This window comes from Oncorhynchus kisutch, linkage group LG26 (assembly GCF_002021735.2).
Source record: "Oncorhynchus kisutch isolate 150728-3 linkage group LG26, Okis_V2, whole genome shotgun sequence".
NCBI classification, from domain to species: domain Eukaryota; kingdom Metazoa; phylum Chordata; class Actinopteri; order Salmoniformes; family Salmonidae; genus Oncorhynchus; species Oncorhynchus kisutch.
Genome location: NC_034199.2, coordinates 31274865 through 31296699, shown reverse-complemented (window position 1 = coordinate 31296699; position 21835 = coordinate 31274865). Strand labels below are relative to the sequence as shown.

The 21835-nt window shown below is 53.1% G+C and overlaps 1 protein-coding gene across 3 annotated transcripts in view; it reads right to left on the bottom strand.

The window, feature by feature from the left end:
• Positions 1-21835, bottom strand: part of cerkl (CERK like autophagy regulator) — a 104257-nt gene that overhangs the window by 55799 nt on the left and 26623 nt on the right. For all 3 annotated transcript variants that reach the window (XM_020462232.2, XM_031805395.1, XM_020462233.2), the window contains exon 3: positions 9819-9950. In XM_020462232.2, the coding sequence (XP_020317821.1) occupies positions 9819-9950 (132 nt within the window). The remainder of the gene's footprint in view (positions 1-9818; positions 9951-21835) is intronic.

Genomic DNA, 21835 nt, shown 5'->3' with positions numbered 1-21835 from the left:
TCTCTGGTACCAGGGGATGTCCTAGCCCAGTCTCTGGTACCAGGGGATGTCCTAGCCCAGTCTCTGGTACCAGGGGATGTCCTAGCCCAGTCTCTGGTACCAGGGGATGTCCTAGCCCCGTCTCTGGTACCAGGGGATGTCCTGGTCCCTGTCCCCGTCTCTGGTACCAGGGGATGTCCTGGTCCCTGTCCCCGTCTCTGGTACCAGGGGATGTCCTGGACCCTGTCCCAGTCTCTGGTACCAGGGGATGACCTGGCCCCTGGCCCAGTCTGTGGTAGCAGGGGATGTCCTGGTCCATGTCCCCGCCTCTGGTACCAGGGAATGTCCTGGAACCTGTCCCCGGTACCAGGGGATGTCTTGGTCCATGTCCCCGTTTCTGGTACCAGGGGATGTCCTGGTCCCTGTCCCCATCTCTGGTAACAGGGGATGTCCTGGTTCCTGTCCCTGTCTCTGGTACCAGGGGATGTCCTGGGCCCTGTCCCCATCTCTGGAACCAGGGGATGTCCTGGTCCCTGTCCCAGTCTCTGGTACCAGGGGATGACCTGGCCCCTGGCCCAGTCTGTGGTAGCAGGGGATGTCCTGGTCCATGTCCCCGCCTCTGGTACCAGGGAATGTCCTGGTCCCTGTCCCCGGTACCAGGGGATGTCTTGGTCCATGTCCCCGTTTCTGGTACCAGGGGATGTCCTGGTCCCTGTCCCCATCTCTGGTACCAGGGGATGTCCTGGTCCCTGTCCCCGTCTCTGGTACCAGAGAATGTCCTGGTTCCTGTCCCCGTCTCTGGTACCAGGGGATGTCCTGGTCCCTGTCCCCATCTCTGGTACCAGAGAATGTCCTGGTTCATGTCCCCGTTTCTGGTACCAGGGGATGTCCTGGTCCCTGTCCCCATCTCTGGTAGCAGGGGATGTCCTGGTCCCTGTCCCCGTCTCTGGTACCAGAGAATGTCCTGGTCCCTGTCCCCGTCTCTGGTACGAGGAGATGTCCTGGTCCATGTCCCTCTTTATGGTACCAGGGGATGTCCGGGTCCCTGTCCCTGCCTCTGGTACCGGGGGATGTCCTGGTCCCTGTCCCCGCCTCTGGTACCAGGGGATAACCTGTTCCCTGTCCCCGTTTCTGGTACCAGGGGATGTCCTGGTCCCTGTCCCCGTCTCTGGTACCAGAGAATGTCCTGGTTCCTGTCCCCGTCTCTGGTAACAGGGGACCTATGGGGAGGGGCTAGACCCATCTCTGTTCATCTCCTCCTCCTCTTCCCCATCTCTGGTACCAGGGGATGTCCTAGCCCAGTCTCTGGTACCAGGGGATGTCCTAGCCCAGACTCTGGTACCAGGGGATGTCCTAGCCCCGTCTCTGGTACCAGGGGATGTCCTAGCCCAGACTCTGGTACCAGGGGAAGTCCTAGCCCCGTCTCTGGTACCAGGGGATGTCCTAGCCCCGTCTCTGGTACCAGGGGATGTCCTGGTCCCTGTCCCCGCCTCTGGTACCAGGGGATGTCCTGGTCCCTGTCCCCGCCTCTGGTACCAGGGGATGTCCTGGTCCATGTCCTAGTTTCTGGTAACAGGGGATGTCCTGGTCCCTGTCCCCGCCTCTGGTACCGGGGGATGTCCTGGTCCCTGTCCCCGCCTCTGGTACCAGGGGATAACCTGTTCCCTGTCCCCGTTTCTGGTACCAGGGGATGTCCTGGTCCCTGTCCCCGTCTCTGGTACCAGAGACTGTCCTGGTTCCTGTCCCCGTCTCTGGTACCAGGGGATGTCCTGGTCCCTGTCCCCATCTCTGGTACCAGAGAATGTCCTGGTTCATGTCCCCGTTTCTGGTACCAGGGGATGTCCTGGTCCCTGTCCCCATCTCTGGTAGCAGGGGATGTCCTGGTCCCTGTCCCCGTCTCTGGTACCAGAGAATGTCCTGGTCCCTGTCCCCGTCTCTGGTACGAGGAGATGTCCTGGTCCATGTCCCTCTTTATGGTACCAGGGGATGTCCGGGTCCCTGTCCCTGCCTCTGGTACCAGGGGATGTCCTGGTCCCTGTCCCCGTCTCTGGTACCAGAGAATGTCCTGGTTCCTGTCCCCGTCTCTGGTACCAGGGGATGTCCTGGTCCCTGTCCCCGTCTCTGGTACCAGAAAATGTCCTGGTTCCTGTCCCCGTCTCTGGTACCAGGGGATGTCTTGGTCCATGTCCCCGTTTCCGGTACCAGGGGATGTCCTGGTCCCTGTCCCCATCTCTGGTACCAGAGAATGTCCTGGTCCCTGTCCCCGTCTCTGGTACCAGGGGATGTCCTGGTCCATGTCCTAGTTTCTGGTAACAGGGGATGTCCTGGTCCCTGTCCCCGCCTCTGGTACCGGGGGATGTCCTGGTCCCTGTCCCCACCTCTGGTACCAGGGGATAACCTGGTCCCTGTCCCCGTTTCTGGTACCAGGGGATGTCCTGGTCCCTGTCCCCGTCTCTGGTACCAGAGAATGTCCTGGTTCCTGTCCCCGTCTCTGGTAACAGGGGACCTATGGGGAGGGGCTAGACCCATCTCTGTTCATCTCCTCCTCCTCTTCCCCATCTCTGGTACCAGGGGATGTCCTAGCCCAGTCTCTGGTACCAGGGGATGTCCTAGCCCAGTCTCTGGTACCAGGGGATGTCCTAGCCCAGTCTCTGGTACCAGGGGATGTCCTAGCCCCGTCTCTGGTACCAGGGGATGTCCTAGCCCCGTCTCTGGTACCAGGGGATGTCCTAACCCCGTCTCTGGTACCAGGGGATGTCCTAGCCCAGTCTCTGGTACCAGGGGATGTCCTAGCCCCGTCTCTGGTACCAGGGGATGTCCTAGCCCCGTCTCTGGTACCAGGGGATGTCCTAGCCCAGACTCTGGTACCAGGGGTTGTCCTAGCCCAGTCTCCGGTACCAGGGGATGTCCTAGCCCCGTCTCTGGTACCAGGGGAAGTCCTAGCCCCGTCTCTGGTACCAGGGGATGTCCTAGCCCCGTCTCTGGTACCAGGGGATGTCCTGGTCCCTGTCCCCGCCTCTGGTACCAGGGGATGTCCTGGTCCATGTCCCCGTTTCTGGTACCAGGGGATGTCCTGGTCCCTGTCCCCGCCTCTGGTACCAGGGGATGTCCTGGTCCATGTCCTAGTTTCTGGTAACAGGGGATGTCCTGGTCCCTGTCCCCGCCTCTGGTACCGGGGGATGTCCTGGTCCCTGTCCCCGCCTCTGGTACCAGGGGATAACCTGTTCCCTGTCCCCGTTTCTGGTACCAGGGGATGTCCTGGTCCCTGTCCCCGTCTCTGGTACCAGAGAATGTCCTGGTTCCTGTCCCCGTCTCTGGTAACAGGGGACCTATGGGGAGGGGCTAGACCCATCTCTGTTCATCTCCTCCTCCTCTTCCCCATCTCTGGTACCAGGGGATGTCCTAGCCCAGTCTCTGGTACCAGGGGATGTCCTAGCCCAGACTCTGGTACCAGGGGATGTCCTAGCCCCGTCTCTGGTACCAGGGGATGTCCTAGCCCAGACTCTGGTACCAGGGGAAGTCCTAGCCCCGTCTCTGGTACCAGGGGATGTCCTAGCCCCGTCTCTGGTACCAGGGGATGTCCTGGTCCCTGTCCCCGCCTCTGGTACCAGGGGATGTCCTGGTCCATGTCCCCGTTTCTGGTACCAGGGGATGTCCTGGTCCCTGTCCCCGCCTCTGGTACCAGGGGATGTCCTGGTCCATGTCCTAGTTTCTGGTAACAGGGGATGTCCTGGTCCCTGTCCCCGCCTCTGGTACCGGGGGATGTCCTGGTCCCTGTCCCCGCCTCTGGTACCAGGGGATAACCTGTTCCCTGTCCCCGTTTCTGGTACCAGGGGATGTCCTGGTCCCTGTCCCCGTCTCTGGTACCAGAGAATGTCCTGGTTCCTGTCCCCGTCTCTGGTAACAGGGGACCTATGGGGAGGGGCTAGACCCATCTCTGTTCATCTCCTCCTCCTCTTCCCCATCTCTGGTACCAGGGGATGTCCTAGCCCAGTCTCTGGTACCAGGGGATGTCCTAGCCCAGTCTCTGGTATCAGGGGATGTCCTAGCCCTGTCTCTGGTACCAGGGGATGTCCTAGCCCAGACTCTGGTACCAGGGGTTGTCCTAGCCCAGTCTCTGGTACCAGGGGATGTCCTAGCCCCGTCTCTGGTACCAGGGGATGTCCTAGCCCCGTCTCTGGTACCAGGGGATGTCCTAGCCCCGTCTCTGGTACCAGGGGATGTCCTAGCCCAGTCTCTGGTACCAGGGGATGTCCTAGCCCAGACTCTGGTACCAGGGGTTGTCCTAGCCCAGTCTCTGGTACCAGGGGATGTCCTAGCCCCGTCTCTGGTACCAGGGGAAGTCCTGGTCCCTGTCCCCGTCTCTGGTACCAGGGGATGTCCTGCCCGTGTCTCTGGTACCAGGGGATGTCCTGGCCCCATCTCTGGTACCAGGGGATGTCCTAGCCCTGTCTCTGATACCAGGGGATGTCCTAGCCCCGTCTCTGGTACCAGGGGATGTCATAGCCCCATCTCTGGTACCAGGGGTAGTCCTGGTCCCTGTCCCAGTCTCTGGTACCAGGGGATGTCCTGGCCCTGTCTCTGGTACCTGGGATGTCCTAGCCCAGTCTCTGGTATCAGGGGATGTCCTGGTCCCTGTCCCCATCTCTGGTACCAGGGGATGTCCTGGTCCCTGTCCCCGTCTCTGGTATCAGGTTATGTCCTGGTCCCTGTCCCCATCTCTGGTACCAGGGGATATCCTGGTCCCTGTCCCCATCTCTGGTACCAGGGGATGTCCTGGTCCCTGTCCCCGTCTCTGGTACCAGGGGATGTCCTAACACCGTCTCTGGTACCAGGGGATGTCCTGGTCCCTGTCCCCGTCTCTGGTACCAGGGGATGTCCTGGTCCCTGTCCCCGTCTCTGGTACCAGGGGATGTCCTGGTCCCTGTCCCAGTCTCTGGTACCTGGGGATGACCTGGCCCCTGGCCCAGTCTGTGGTAGCAGGGGATGTCCTGGTCCATGTCCCCGCCTCTGGTACCAGGGAATGTCCTGGTCCCTGTCCCCGGTACCAGGGGATGTCTTGGTCCATGTCCCCATTTCTGGTACCAGGGGATGTCCTGGTCCCTGTCCCCATCTCTGGTAACAGGGGATGTCCTGGCCCCTGTCCCCGTCTCTGGTACCAGGGGATGTCCTGGTCCCTGTTCCCATCTCTGGTACGAGGAGATGTCCTGGTCCATGTCCCCGCCTCTGGTATGAGGAGATGTCCTGGTCCATGTCCCCGTTTCTGGTACCAGGGGATGTCCTGGTCCCTGTTCCCGCCTCTGGTACGAGGAGAAGTCCTGGTCCATGTCCCCGTTTCTGGTACCAGGGGATGTCCTGGTCCCTGTCCCCGTCTCTGGTACCAGGGGATGTCCTAACACCGTCTCTGGTACCAGGGGATGTCCTAGCCCAGTCTCTGGTACCAGGGGATGTCCTGGTCCCTGTCCCCGTCTCTGGTACCAGGGGATGTCCTGGTCCCTGTCCCAGTCTCTGGTACCAGGGGATGACCTGGCCCAGTCTGTGGTAGCAGGGGATGTCCTGGTCCATGTCCCCGCCTCTGGTACCAGGGAATGTCCTGGTCCCCGTCTCTGGTACCAGGGGATGTCTTGGTCCATGTCCCCGTTTCTGGTACCAGGGGATGTCCTGGTCCCTGTCCCCATCTCTGGTAACAGGGGATGTCCTGGTCCCTGTCCCCGTCTCTGATACCAGAGAATGTCCTGGTCCCTGTCCCCATCTCTGGTACGAGGAGATGTCCTGGTCCATGTCCCCGCCTCTGGTATGAGGAGATGTCCTGGTCCATGTCCCCGTTTCTGGTACCAGGGGATGTCCTGGTCCCTGTTCCCGCCTCTGGTACGAGGAGAAGTCCTGGTCCATGTCCCCGTTTCTGGTACCAGGGGATGTCCTGGTCCCTGTCCCCGTCTCTGGTACCAGGGGATGTCCTAACACCGTCTCTGGTACCAGGGGATGTCCTAGCCCAGTCTCTGGTACCAGGGGATGTCCTGGTCCCTGTCCCCGTCTCTGGTACCAGGGGATGTCCTGGTCCCTGTCCCAGTCTCTGGTACCAGGGGATGACCTGGCCCAGTCTGTGGTAGCAGGGGATGTCCTGGTCCATGTCCCCGCCTCTGGTACCAGGGAATGTCCTGGTCCCTGTCCCCGTCTCTGGTACCAGGGGATGTCTTGGTCCATGTCCCCGTTTCTGGTACCAGGGGATGTCCTGGTCCCTGTCCCCATCTCTGGTAACAGGGGATGTCCTGGTCCCTGTCCCCGTCTCTGATACCAGAGAATGTCCTGGTCCCTGTCCCCGCCTCTGGTATGAGGAGATGTCCTGGTCCATGTCCCCGTTTCTGGTACCAGGGGATGTCCTGGTCCCTGTTCCCCGCCTCTGGTACGAGGAGAAGTCCTGGTCCATGTCCCCGTTTCTGGTACCAGGGGATGTCCTGGTCCCTGTCCCCGCCTCTGGTACTAGGGGATGTCCTGGTCCCTGTCCCCACCTCTGGTACCAGGGGATGTCCTGGTCCCTGTCCCCGCCTCTGGTACCAGGGGATGTCCTGGCCCCTGTCCCAGTCTCTGGTACCAGTCTCTGGTACCAGGGGATGTCCTGGTCCCTGTCCCAGTCTCTGGTACCAGGGGATGTCCTGGTCCCTGTCCCAGTCTCTGGTACCAGGGGATGTCCTGGTCCCTGTCCCCGTCTCTGGTACCAGGGGATGTCCTGGTTCCTGTCCCTGTCTCTGGTACCAGGGGATGTCCTGGGCCCTGTCCCCATCTCTGGAACCAGGGGATGTCCTGGTCCCTGTTCGACCATTGTATTGTCACATCAACATGATGTTGATGGACAGCATGTTGTGTACATACACTACAAAACTATGCTGATAACATCTGCAATTCAGAAGCTATTCTGTTCATTGAAAAATCTGCATCAAAGAATAATTTGCATATCTCAGCCACATGACTGAATTTGACTTCTTACTCCTAAGAAATAAGACGAGTAGGTGGCCAGTATGTTGCAATAAACTTGTCAACTATTAACTAAATATATTTAGAAATAACACATGTGAGCAGTCAGCATAGTACATCAGCCAGCAAAGTACATCAGTCAGCATAGTACATCAGTCAGCATAGTACCTCAGTCAGCATAGTACATCAGTCAGCATAGTACATCAGTCAGCATAGTACATCAGCCAGCATAGTACATCAGTCAGCATAGTACATCAGCCAGCAAAGTACATCAGTCAGCATAGTACCTCAGTCAGCATAGTACCTCAGTCAGCATAGTACATCAGTCAGCATAGTACCTCAGTCAGCATAGTACCTAAGTCAGCATAGTAAATCAGTCAGCATAGTACATCAGTCAGCATAGTACATCAGTCAGCATAGTACCTCAGTTAGCATAGTACCTCAGTCAGCATAGTACATCAGTCAGCATAGTACATCAGCCAGCAAAGTACATCAGCCAGCATAGTACATCAGTCAGCATAGTACCTCAGTCAGCATAGTACATCAGTCAGCATAGTACCTCAGTCAGCATAGTACATCAGTCAGCATAGTACATCAGTCAGCATAGTACCTCAGTCAGCATAGTACCTCAGTCAGCATAGTACCTCAGTCAGCATAGTACATCAGTCAGCATAGTACCTCAGTCAGCATAGTACATCAGTCAGCATAGTACATCAGCCAGCAAAGTACATCAGCCAGCATAGTACATCAGTCAGCATAGTACCTCAGTCAGCATAGTACATCAGTCAGCATAGTACCTCAGTCAGCATAGTATATCAGTCAACATAGTGCATCAGTCAGCATAGTACGTCAGTCAGCATAGGACATCAGTCAGCATAGTACATCAGTCAGCATAGTACATCAGTCAGCATAGTACCTCAAACAGCATAGTACATCAGTCAGCATAGTACCTCAAACAGCATAGTGTATCAGTCAGCATAGTACATCAGTCAGCATAGTACATCAGTCAGCATAGTATATCAGTCAGCATAGTACATCAGCCAGCATAGTACATCAGTCAGCATAGTACCTCAGTCAGCATAGTACATCAGCCAGCATAGTACCTCAGTCAGCATAGTACATCAGTCAGCATAGTACATCAGTCAGCAATGTGTATCAGTCAGCATAGTGCATCAGTCAGCATAGTATCTCAGTCAGCATAGTACATCAGTCAGCATAGTACCTCAGCCAGCATAGTACCTCAGTCAGCATAGTACATCAGTCAGCATAGTATCTCAGTCAGCATAGTACATCAGTCAGCATAGTACATCAGCCAGCATAGTACCTCAGTCAGCATAGTACATCAGTCAGCATAGTACATCAGTCAGCAATGTGTATCAGTCAGCATAGTGCATCAGTCAGCATAGTATCTCAGTCAGCATAGTACATCAGTCAGCATAGTACCTCAGCCAGCATAGTACCTCAGTCAGCATAGTACATCAGTCAGCATAGTATCTCAGTCAGCATAGTACATCAGTCAGCATAGTACATCAGGATGCACAACTGCAACACATACTTCTACCTGACTGTCATTATATTGTGATAACGACATTATCATTCAGTAGTTCAAATAAATGGCTGATCCATTTGTCACCTTCCCAATTCAGAGGACTAATAACATCATCAATAACAGAGATTATAACATCATCAAACCCAGTTGGTCCCTGGCCACTGCAGGCCCAGAATTATACATTTAATTTATATTTGGTAAAGTGTATTTTAATGGCTCCTCGTCCACCACTCATCCCTTGCACTCCCCCCGGGGGAACACATCATCAGCAAATCTATTCCATACACAGTGCACTACTTTCGACCAGAGCCCTATGGGCCCTATTGGCACTGGTCAAAAGTAGTGTACTATATAGGGATTAAGATGCCATTTGGGATGTAACCAGATTATATTACTATTTGAATAGCTTCTGGAAGCAGCATTCATTAACGTATGCACAGACACACACACACAATGGTAGCAGCATTAATACACTCACGCACAGACACATGGGGGGGTGGAGGAGGGGGAGAGGATGAGGGGGGGGGGGGGGGGGAGGGGGAGAGGAGGAGGAACAGATGGGTCTAGCCCCCCTAGGTCAGGTTACTCAGTGAGTGAGGAGAGGAGAGGAGGAGCGGAGAGAAGGAGAGGAGACACTGGTCCTGTCATTACGTGTGAGATGCACTTCAGAGACCCTTCACGCACACACGCATGCAAACACACACACACACACGCACGCATGCAAACACACACACACACGCACGCATGCAAACATACACACACGCACGCACGCAAACATACACACACGCATGCACGCAAACACACACACTTGAATTTATTCAATTCAGGAAATTGAATGAATGGAATTAAAAGGGATTGACCCTGGTGGACAGCATGGTGTTGATGTGATAGTGAAGCAGTGAAGGGTGAGTGATGTGAGTGGATAAGGCCTGAGGGCAGAACAGCACCTAACCCAGGAATAACTGTCTCAGGGCAGGGAAACCACACAGTACTCTGAGGGACAAAAGAACATCTGTTGTCAGATGTACGGTTGTGCCCAGCCCAAACACACAGTCTAATGAGATATCAAACTTTAGCAGACGTTTCATCCATATCTCACTGTGAATGTGATCTGCACAAACTTTGGGGGCAATGCCTTTAAAAGGCGAATTGTTGGCTGTCCAGCGCTAGACCCATCTATGAATTGAATCCCGGCCTTAAAAATGCAGTGAGAGAGCAATTTTTTTCACAATATGTGTATCTGATAGAGTGTCACCATCTTACCAAATAAGCCACACAGGACCACACCCGTGACATAACGTTCTCAAGGGACACTTACTGGTCACATCAGCTTTGATGTCTGCTAGCTGAAAGAGGGGTGCCACATCATCTCTGTAGATCTGGTAGGCCTCTTTCTTATGACTGGCAGGGTTCACAAACACCTTCAGGGACTTGGGCCTGTTCTGGAAACCTGCAAGACAAGAGCAGAATCAATCAAATGTATTGATAAAGCCTATTTATGTCACAGTATAAAGTCCTGGTCTAGACCCCAAAAATGAAAAAGAGGAGAATAGAATTAAAAAGGGCAAACAAACAGGTCAACTTCTGCTTCAATGGGTTTTACAGTCCAGGTCCAGCACATCTGTTAGTCAGTGAAAGCAGCCATCCCACCTAGACGTGATCAGTTTAATCACTGTGTATTAAACATTGGTCTGAGACACCTGCTGTAAAATCACCTGAGCAAAGAGTGAGATGAGTCTGCTTCCCTTCTAAAGGTCAGGAGGGTTACACAGCCTGAACATGACAGGGAGACAGGGGGAGTCATGAATAAAGACAGATGCCCTGTAGGCCTCTCTCTCCTCCCCCGTTCTCTGTCTGCTCCCTCTATGTGTGCTCCCCCTCTCTCTCTCTCTCTCTCTCTCTCTCTCTCTCTCTCTCTCTCTCTCTCTCTCTGCTCTCCACCTGCCCTCTCTCTCTCCACCTGCCCTCTCTCTCTCCACCTGCCCTCTCTCTCTCTCCACCTGCCCTCTCTCTCTCTCTCCCCCTGCCCTCTCTCTCTCTCTCTCTCTCTACCTGCTCTCTCTCTCTCCACCTGCCCTCTCTCTCTCCACCTGCCCTCTCTCTCTCCACCTGCCCTCTCTCTCTCCACCTGCCCTTTCTTTCTCCCCCTGCCCTCTCTCTCTCCCCCCTGCCCTCTCTCTCTCCACCTGCCCTCTCTCTCTCTCTCTCTCTCCAGCTGCCCTCTCTTTCTCCCCCTGCCCTCTCTCTCTCTCTCCCCCTGGCCTCTCTCTCTACCCCTGCCCTCTCTCCAACTACCCTCTCTTTCTCCCCCTGCCCTCTCTCTCTCTCCCCCTGGCCTCTATCTACCCCTGCCCTGTCTCTCCCTGTCTCTACCTGCCCTCTCTCTCCCTGTCCTCTCTCTACCCCTGCCCTGTCTCTCCCTGTCTCTACCTGCCCTCTCTCTCCATGTCCTCCACCTGCCCTCTCTTTCTCCCCCTGCCCTCTCGCTCTCTCTTCACCTGCCCTCTCTTTCTCCCCCTGCCCTCTCGCTCTCTCTCCACCTGCCCTCTCTTTCTCCCCCTGCCCTCTCGCACTCTCCCCCCTGCCCTCTCTCTCTCCACCTGCCCTCTCTCTCTCTCTCTCTCTCTCCACCTGCCCTCTCTTTCTCCCCCTGCCCTCTCTCTCTCTCTCCCCCTGGCCTCTCTCTCTACCCCTGCCCTCTCTCCAACTACCCTCTCTTTCTCCCCCTGCCCTCTCTCTCTCTCCCCCTGGCCTCTCTCTACCCCCTGCCCTGTCTCTCCCTGTCTCTACCTGCCCTCTCTCTCCCTGTCTCTCTCTACCCCTGCCCTGTCTCTCCCTGTCTCTACCTGCCCTCTCTCTCCATGTCCTCCACCTGCCCTCTCTTTCTCCCCCTGCCCTCTCGCTCTCTCTTCACCTGCCCTCTCTTTCTCCCCCTGCCCTCTCGCTCTCTCTCCACCTGCCCTCTCTTTCTCCCCTGCCCTCTCGCTCTCTCTCCACCTGCCCTCTCTTTCTTCCCCCTGCCCTCTCGCACTCTCTCAATCTGCCCTCTCTTTCTCCCCCTGCTCTCTCTCTCTTTCTCCCCCTGCCCTGTCTCTCCCTGTCTCTACCTGCCCTCTCTCTCCCTGTCCTCTCTCTACCCCTGCCCTGTCTCTCCCTGTCTCTACCTGCCCTCTCTCTCCATGTCCTCCACCTGCCCTCTCTTTTTCCCCCTGCCCTCTCGCTCTCTCTCCACCTGCCCTCTCTTTCTCCCCCTGCCCTCTCGCACTCTCTCCATCTGCTCTCTCTTTCTCCCCCTGCTCTCTCTCTCTTTCTCCCCCTGCCCTCTCGCTCTCTCTCCACCTGCCCTCTCTTTCTCCCCCTGCCCTCTCGCTCTCTCTCCCACCTGCCCTCTCTTTCTCCCCCTGCCCTCTCGCACTCTCTCAATCTGCNCCTCCCCCTGCCCTCTCTCTCCCTGCCCTCCCCCCTGCCCTCTCTCTCCTGTCCCTCCCCTGCCCTCCCCCTGCCCTCCCCCTGCCCTCTCTCTCTCTCCTGCCCTCCCCTGACCCTCTCTCTCCCTGCCCTCCCCCTGCCCTCTCTCTCTCTCCCTGCCTCCCCTGACCTCTCTCTCTCTCTCCTGCCTCCCCCCTGCCCTCTCTCCCCTGTCCTCCCCCTGCCCTCTCTCTCCCTGCCCTCCCCTGCCCTCTCTCTCCTGTCCTCCCCCTGCCCTCCCCCTGCCCTCTCTCTCCCTGCCCTCCCCTGCCCTCTCTCTCCCTGTCCTCCCCTGCCCTCTCTCTCACTGCCCTCCCCCTGCCCTTCTCTCTCCCTGCCCTCCCCCCTGCCCCTCTCATCTCCCTGCCCTCCCCTGCCCTCTCTCTCCCTGTCCTCCCCCTGCCCTCTCTCCCCCCTGCCTCCCCCTGCCCTCTCTTCTCCCTTGTCCTCCCCCTGCCCTCTCTCTCCCTGCCCTCCCCTGCCCTCTCTTCCCTGCCCTCTTTCTCTCTCCCTGCCCTCCCCCCTGACCTCTCTCTCCCTGCCCTCTCTCTCTCTCCCTGCCCTCCCCCTGACCCTCTCTCCCTGTCCTCCCCTGCCCTCTCTCCCCCTGTCCTCCCCCTGCGCCCTCTCTCTCCCTGCCCTCCCCCTGCCCTCTCTCTCCCTGCCCTCCCCCTGACCTCTCTCTCCCTGCCCTCTCTCTCTCTCCCTGCCCTCCCCTGACCTCTCTCTCCCTGTCCTCCCCCTGCCCTCTCTCCCCCCTGTCCTCCCCTGCCCTCTCTCCCCCTGTCCTCCCCCTGGCCCTCTCTCCCCTGTCCTCCCCCTGCCCTCTCTCCCCCTGCCCTCTCTCTCCCTGCCCTCCCCCTGCCCTCTCTCCCCCTGTCCTCCCCCTGCCCTCTCTCCCCTCTGTCCTCCCCTGCCCTCTCTCCCCCTGTCCTCCCCCTGCCCTCTCTCTCCCTGCCCTCCCCCTGCCCTCTCTCCCCCTGTCCTCCCCCTGCCCTCTCTCTCCCTGTCCTCCCCCTGCCCTCTCTCCCCCTGTCCTCCCCCTGCCCTCTCTCTCCCTGCCCTCCCCCTGCCCTCTCTCTCCCTGTCCTCCCCCTGCCCTCTCTCTCCCTGCCCTCTCTTTCTCTCTCTCTCTGTGCCCACTCCTGCCCTGTCTCTCCCTGTGCTCCCTATGCCCTCTCTCTCCCTGCCCTCCCCCTGCCCTCTCTCTCCCTGTCCTCTCTTTCTCTCTCTCTGTGCCCACTCCTGCCCTGTCTCTCCCTGTGCTCCCTATGCCCTCTCTCTCCCTGTCCTCCCCCTGCTCTCTCCCCATGCCATCTCTCGCCCTCTCTGTGCTCCCCCTGCCCTCTATCTCGCTATCTCTCTCTCCCCGCCATCACACTCTCTGTGCTCCCCCTGTCCTCTCTCTCCCCCTGTCCTCCACTAAGCACCTAGCCACTGAGCTACTGAGTTTCCACACTCAATCATAATTAGGCAGAATTAGGGAGTGTTCCCTCCTGGGCCTTCCTGGAGCCTGGTGGAGACCCAGGGATCGATAGGGAGAGGCAGCACGCTGAACCCCTCATCCCCTCATGGTCTCCATTATCCCCCTCATTACTCTAATCCCTGGTGGTTGGTCCCTGAAGGTCCTGACTTCGACCCGCTAATGAGCCCTATGGTCCTTCAGCCTCTGCTCTGACAGACTCCCGCTCTGACCCCGGACCCAGACCCTCAGCCAGCCGCCCAGCTATCTGCTCTTACATTACATTGTGATCACCAGGGTTTTGTGGACGCACCCGGGGTTACAGGTTCAAAAGGAAAGGAACAAGCAACAATCCAGGAGGAGGTGCAGACAGAGAGGACCAACATCCAGGTCCCAGGGAGAGATGATGTCATGGGGGATGGGGAGAGAAGCTCAGGAAGGTACAGCAGGCCTGGAGATGTGACCCCAATCTCCCTCCAGTCTCTCTAGAGGACAGACAGATGAGGCTAGAGAGCAGGATCACATCTCCAGGCCCACTGGGCCTTCCTGCCCTGCTTTCCACTCCTCTCTATCCACCCCCTACGACCTTCAGGTCTACTGTGGTGCTCCTATCTCTCTATCCACCCCCTAAGACCTTCAGGTCCACTGTGGTGCTCCTATCGCTCTATCCACCCCCTAAGACCTTCAGGTCCACTGTGGTGCTCCTATCTCTCTATCCACCCCCTAAGACCTTCAGGTCCACTGTGGTGCTCCTATCTCTCTATCCACCCCCTAAGACCTTCAGGTCCACTGTGGTGCTCATATCGCTCTATCCACCCCCTAAGACCTTCAGGTCCACTGTGGTGCTGCTATCGCTCTATCCACCCCCTAAGACCTTCAGGTCCACTGTGGTGCTCCTATCGCTCTATCCACCCCCTAAGACCTTCAGGTCCACTGTGGTGCTCCTATCTCGCTATCCACCCCCTAAGACCCTAGGGTCCACTGTGGTGCTCCTATCTCGCTATCCACCCCCTAAGTCCTTAGGGTCCACTGTGGTGCTCCTATCTCGCTATCCACCCCCTAAGACCCTAGGGTCCACTGTGTTGCTCCCATCTCGCTATCCACCCCCTAAGTCCTTAGGGTCCACTGTGGTGCTCCTATCTTGCTATCCACCCCCTAAGACCTTCAGGCCCACTGTGGTGCTCCTATCTCTCTATCCACCCCCTAAGAACTTAGGGTCCACTGTGGTGCTCCTATCTCTCTATCCACCCCCTAAGACCTTCAGGTCCACTGTGACACTCTGGTCTCTCCATCCTCTCCCACTCCTCCAGGGTTCTGAGGCCCTGATGCTGGGAGCAGGTGCAGGAAGGATGCTGTCACTGCTGCCTGGGTTGGGGCTCAGGAGGGACAGGGTAGGCCAGGGAAAGGATCAGGAGGCTCAGCCCAGGAGGCTCAGCCCAGGAGGCTCAGGAGGGTTAGGAGGAGGCCAGGGGAGCCACGGGAGTTCATCATCACCCCAGCTTACTCCACACAGCCCACAGCCTCGCAGAGGGAGGGGACCACAGACACACACTAAGCCACACTGTATCTATTGATCATAGGACGGACGGACAGACAGACCTAGATGTAAGATCGATCTATCAGACCATTGTCAACATGATCACTAGATCAGACAGACAGACAGACAGACAGACAGACAGACAGACAGACAGACAGACAGACAGACAGACAGACAGACCTAGCTGTAAGATCAATCTATCAGACCATTGGCAACATGATCACTAGATCAGACAGACAGACAGACAGACAGGACAGACAGGACAGACAGGACAGACATAGCTGTAAGATCGATCTATCAGACCATTGGCAACATGATCACTAGATCAGACAGACAGACAGACAGACAGACCTAGCTGTAAGATCGATCTATCAGACCATTGGCAACATGATCACTAGATTGTGCATTATTGTGCAGTTTGTTTTTGTAAACACCATACTGTGGATCACAACATTTATTATACTGTTAGTGACCATAGGTCATTGGAAACCTAATTAGGCAATTGGAACCCCATGACTGTAAATCCGGTTGGCCTTCTGCTTTCTAAAACAACATGAAACCTGAGTCTTCATATGATGCAGAGAATTAGGCTGTTTCAGTCCAGTCCTCAGTAGAGCTTTCCTACAGGCTTCAGACTACACAGAGGATTATGTACCATAGCAACATGGCTGGCAGGGGAGCCAGGCTGGGGAGGGATCTCTCTCTTCAATCAGGGTTTAACTAAGTCCTCTCTCTCTCTCACCATGAGGCAAGGAAATGTTAACCATCAACACTGGATAACACACACAACATCAACATGGACTTATTGGGTAACTTTAGTTCACCCAAAAATGCATCAATATGCTCATTTACAGACTTTTTCCTGCTAGATGAAAAATACTTGCAAGCTATGGTTTCCAATTGATCCCTGAAAATCATAATAATCTGCTTTACAAACACAAAGCTTATATTAGTTATCCTATAAGTTGCTAACATTCGTGGGAGCTTAACCTGACAACCAATGATGATGCTACATTGACTGAATATATTGACTGAATATATTGACTGAATTACTGTATGGTTGATTAGAGAGTGATATTGCAGCCACTTGAGGACAACTAAATGAGATCATCAGTTTGCATCAGATGATAATATATTCAGCCTCTGACTCATGGGTTTAATGCTGCATTACCCCTGAGGACCATACTGCTGGCCTAATGTCACCCAACACACACACACACACACACACACACCACACGTCGCCCAACACAGTGACTACATCTGTCGGACCTCCAGCCCCACTAAGTGTAGACAGACAGAACCAGGAGGAGAGGAGGGTGGCTCCTGTTGCTGTGGTCGAGACTTAGTCACAAGAGCATCTGCTGCTTAGACCTGCTAAGGGCTTCTCTCTACCCCTGGAGACAACCACAAGTCACCAGGGACTACTTTTCACATAACCACCAGTAAATTACCTGGATCTGAGGTCAGGTTTCTCATTGATTCTGTTGGAAAATAACGTTTCTATCCATCCAGTACCAGGAAGACGAAGAGCCTCCTCCCCTCTGGTGGGCTAACGATCACAATGGGGATCTGATGGGAATTATATAGTTCTGTCCCAAATGGCACCATACTCCCTATAGAGTGCACTACTTTTGACTGTCCCAAATGGCACCATACTCCCTATAGAGTGCACTACTTTTGACCAGGTCCCATAGGGCCTTGATCAAAAGTAGTGCACTATATAGGAAATAGGATGCTATTTGGAATTTAAGTATGGCTATTACAGCTGAGGCCAATTACTCAGCCGCCTCAGCCTCCTGTTCTATCAGGATCAGTGTTGTCCCTATTCTTTTCATTGGACTGTAGGCTGCTATTCTTCCATTTAATGAGCTTAAAAACACTGGGAGGGTGAGGGTTCACCAGAGAGGGAGAAAGTGAGAGAGTAAGAAACAAAGAGAGTAAGAAACAAAAAGAGAGGAGAGCGAGAGAGAGACAGAGAGAGAGAGACAGAGAGAGAGACAGAGACAGAGAAGGAGAGAGAGACAGAGAGAGAAAGAGAGAGAGAGAGAGAAGGAGAGAGAGAGAGAGAGGGGGAGAGAGATGTAAGGCACATATGCAGGTCAGTGACTGCTCAGACACACACAGACAGGCTTTCAGAAGGGCACCAAATATTTGCTAATCCTTTAGGAACAGATGTCTTATTTTTCCCCTGCTGAAAATCCCTGACAGGCAGGCTGGCTAGGTGGTAAACGACAGTCTTGGCTGAGCCTGAGATGGGAGGCCTATGTGTGAGGAAGGTCAGGGCCTCATATGGCTGGGTCCTGGATCTCATCTGTTGGATCCAGGAGAGGAAAGGATATTTAGAGAGAGACATACAGGAGATGGAGAACGAGCATGATCCCGAGATCTGTTTTTGCGGTCACATGCGACAACGACCATAGGTGTAGGCAAGAAAGCACAAACAGATCTGGGACCACGCTAACAGAGTACTGAGTCGTCTAGGCTGGACTCGTCTTGACCCCATCTTGTCCCCATCTTTTGCTCCTTCTCGTGGCGTAGCCTCCATACGAGGGGGAGGTGGGGGGGACAGATCCCCTGCCAAACCGGGAGCATCTGCCGCTGTGTCAGGAGCTGGCATTAGAACGCATTAGCGATAGGGGAGCCCCCAGTACCTCCACGACACCCCTCCCCACCCGGACATCTCAAGCAGGGGGATCACCGGGCTAAGGCTCTGGATCTGGCTCCGAACACACACACACTCATTCATACAGACACACACACACAATCCCCCCGTCCAAATGTACTCTGCCCCCATCCCAATCCTCCCTCCATGCTGAATAAATGGACTAGATATTTGGGATAATTTGTGTGAATAGTCTGTATTGCTTTTAACAGAGGGATGTCATTCAAAGATATCCCAGATTGACAGTAATATTTCATCAGGAGTGATTCCCAGAAGACAGAACTGTGACAACTGTCTTATGAATATAAAAACTGTGTTGTGAATATAAAAACTGTATTGTCAATATAAAAACGGTGTTGTGAATATAAAAACTGTATTGTCAATATAAAAACTGTATTGTCAATATAAAAACTGTATTGTCAATATAAAAAGTGTATTATCAATATAAAAACTGTATTGTCAATATAAAAACTGTATTGTCAATATAAAAACTGTATTGTCAATATAAAAAGTGTATTATCAATATAAAAACTGTATTGTCAATATAAAAAGTGTATTGTCAATATAAAAAGTGTATTATCAATATAAAAACTGTATTGTCAATATAAAAACTGTATTGTCAATATAAAAACTGTATTGTCAATATAAAAAGTGTATTATCAATATAAAAACTGTATTGTCAATATAAAAACTGTATTGTCAATATAAAAAGTGTATTATCAATATAAAAACTGTATTGTCAATATAAAAACTGTATTGTCAATATAAAAAGTGTATTATCAATATAAAAACTGTGTTGTGAATATAAAAACTGTGTTGTGAATATAAAAACTGTATTGTGATTATAACAGAAAATGGGTTCATCCTTAAATAATCCAAAAACACCTATGGGAATGTGTCTCTGGTTCCTTTCACTAAAGGTTAACAACATCAGCTTTGTGAATATGTACCAGCACTAAGTACACTATAAACCACAATATTATATTAAATCAAATGAGTGCAGTGAAGAGATTCACAGCATCATATGTGTTTTCACTGTAGGTGATGAACCTGTGTTTCTCTACTGCTGTGTTTTCACTGTAGGTGACGAACCTGTGTTCCTCTACTGCTGTGTTTTCACTGTAGGTGACGAACCTGTGTTCCTCTACTGCTGTGTTTTCACTGTAGGTGACGAACCTGTGTTCCTCTACTGCTGTGTTTTCACTGTAGGTGACGAACCTGTGTTTCTCTACTGCTGTGTTTTCACTGTAGGTGACGAACCTGTGTTTCTCTACTGCTGTGTTTTCACTGTAGGTGACGAACCTGTGTTTCTCTACTGCTGTGTTTTCACTGTAGGTGACGAACCTGTGTTTCTCTACTGCTGTGTTTTCACTGTAGGTGACGAACCTGTGTTTCTCTACTGCTGTGTTTTCACTGTAGGTGACGAACCTGTGTTTCTCTACTGCTGTGTTTTCACTGTAGGTGACGAACCTGTGTTTCTCTACTGCTGTGTTTTCACTGTAGGTGACGAACCTGTGTTCCTCTACTGCTGTGTTTTCACTGTAGGTGACGAACCTGTGTTCCTCTACTGCTGTGTTTTCACTGTAGGTGACGAACCTGTGTTCCTCTACTGCTGTGTTTTCACTGTAGGTGACGAACCTGTGTTCCTCTACTGCTGTGTTTTCACTGTAGGTGACGAACCTGTGTTTCTCTACTGCTGTGTTTTCACTGTAGGTGACGAACCTGTGTTTCTCTACTGCTGTGTTTTCACTGTAGGTGACGAACCTGTGTTTCTCTACTGCTGTGTTTTCACTGTAGGTGACGAACCTGTGTTTCTCTACTGCTGTGTTTTCACTGTAGGTGACGAACCTGTGTTTCTCTACTGCTGTGTTTTCACTGTAGGTGACGAACCTGTGTTTCTCTACTGCTGTGTTTTCACTGTAGGTGACGAACCTGTGTTTCTCTACTGCTGTGTTTTCACTGTAGGTGACGAACCTGTGTTCCTCTACTGCTGTGTTTTCACTGTAGGTGACGAACCTGTGTTCCTCTACTGCTGTGTTTTCACTGTAGGTGACGAACCTGTGTTCCTCTACTGCTGTGTTTTCACTGTAGGTGACGAACCTGTGTTCCTCTGCTGCTGTGTTTTCACTGTAGGTGACGAACCTGTGTTCCTCTACTGCTGTGTTATCTTTTAGAAATACAGCGTGTATGTGTCAGACATGACATGTGGTCTGTGCTTCAACAATGACAGATAACAGGGTTTGGTGTGACAGAGAGACGAGGCCAGACATGCAGACAGGCAGGCAGACAGGCAGGCAGACAGGCAGGCAGACAGTCTGTGGGGAATACACTGAGACAGGACTGGTACTCCATGCAGTGAAAGTAATACTGTATGTCTGTGATACCTTTGGTACAGAGTTGAGCATCTGCTACGCTCTGCTTCATCCTCCACAGAGAGAGACAGGAGCAGACGGCTATAAACACACACACTGCCACTCTCTCATGATGAGAGAACACACACACACTGAAGCACAAATACAGGCACACAGAGGCACACATATGCACACACAGTAACACACAGGCACACACAAACTCTGATTCACTCATGCTCTCCCTTGATGTAACTCACATGGTCATTCAGTGACACACTTAAACACTCTCCTACTCATCTAACTCAACAACTGTCTCCCATGATTCAATTAAAACACTCAATCACTAACTCCCTTATCCACCTTGTCCTGTATCCTTCACCACAACACCTACATTGGAGAGAAGTATTTGATACACTGCCGATTTTGCAGGTTTTCCTACTTATAATGTAGAGGTCTGTAATTTTTATCATAGGTACACTTCAACTGTGAGAAACAGAAATTTAAAACAAAAATCCAGAAAATCACATTGTATGATTTTTAAGTAATTAATTTGCATTTTATTGCATGACATAAGTATTTGAAACATCAGAAAAGCAGAACTTAATATTTGGTAGAGAAACCTTTGTTTGCAATTACAGAGATCATACGTTTCCTGTAGTTCTTGACCAGGTTTGCACACACTGCAGCAGGGATTTTGGCCCACTCCTCCATACAGACCTTCTCCAGATCCTTCAGGTTTCGGGGCTGTCGCTGGGCAATACGGACTTTCAGCTCCCTCCAAAGATTTTCTATTGGGTTCAGGTCTGGAGACTGGCTAGGCCACTCCAGGACCTTGAGATGCTTCTTACGGAGCCACTCCTTAGTTGCCCTGGCTGTGTGTTTCGGGTCGTTGCCATGCTGAAAGACCCAGCCATGACCCATCTTCAATGCTCTTACTGAGGGAAGGAGGTTGTTGGCCAAGATCTCGTGATACATGGCCCCATCCATCCTCCCCTCAATACGGTGCAGTTGTCCTGTCCCCTTTGCAGAAAAGCATCCCCGAAGAATTATGTTTCCACCTCCATGCTTCACGGTTAGGATGGTGTTCTTGGGGTTGTACTCATCCTTCTTCTTCCTCCAAACACGGCGAGTGGAGTTTAGACCAAAAAGCTATATTTTTGTCTCATCAGACCACATGACCTTCTCCCATTCCTCCTCTGGATCATCCAGATGATCATTGGCAAACTTCAAACAGGCCTGGACACGCGCTGGCTTGAGCAGGGGGACCTTGCGTGCGCTGCAGGATTTAAATCCATGACGGCGTTGTGTGTTACTAATGGTTTTTTTTTAGACTGTGGTCCCAGCTCTCTTCAGGTCATCGACCAGGTCCTGCCATGTAGTTCTGGGCTGATCCCTCATGATCATTGATGCCCCACGAGGTGAGATCTTGCATGGAGCCCCAGACTGAGGGTGATTGACCGTCATCTTGAACGTCTTCCATTTTCTAATAATTGCGCCAAAAGTTGTTGCCTTCTCACCAAGCTGCTTGCCTATTGTCCTGTAGCCCATCCCAGCCTTGTGCAGGTCTACAATTTTATCCCTGATGTCCTTACACAGCTCTCTGGTCTTGGCCATTGTGGAGAGGTTGGAGTCTGTTTGATTGAGTGTGTGGACAGGTGTCTTTTATACAGGTAACGAGTTCAAACAGGTGCAGTTAATACAGGTAATGAGTGGAGAACAGGAGGGCTTCTTAAAGAAAAACTAAGAGGTCTGTGAGAGCCAGAATTCTTATTGGTTGGTAAGCTGATCAAATACTTATGTCATGCAATAAAATGTAAATTAATTTCTTAAAAATCATACAATGTGATTTTCTGGA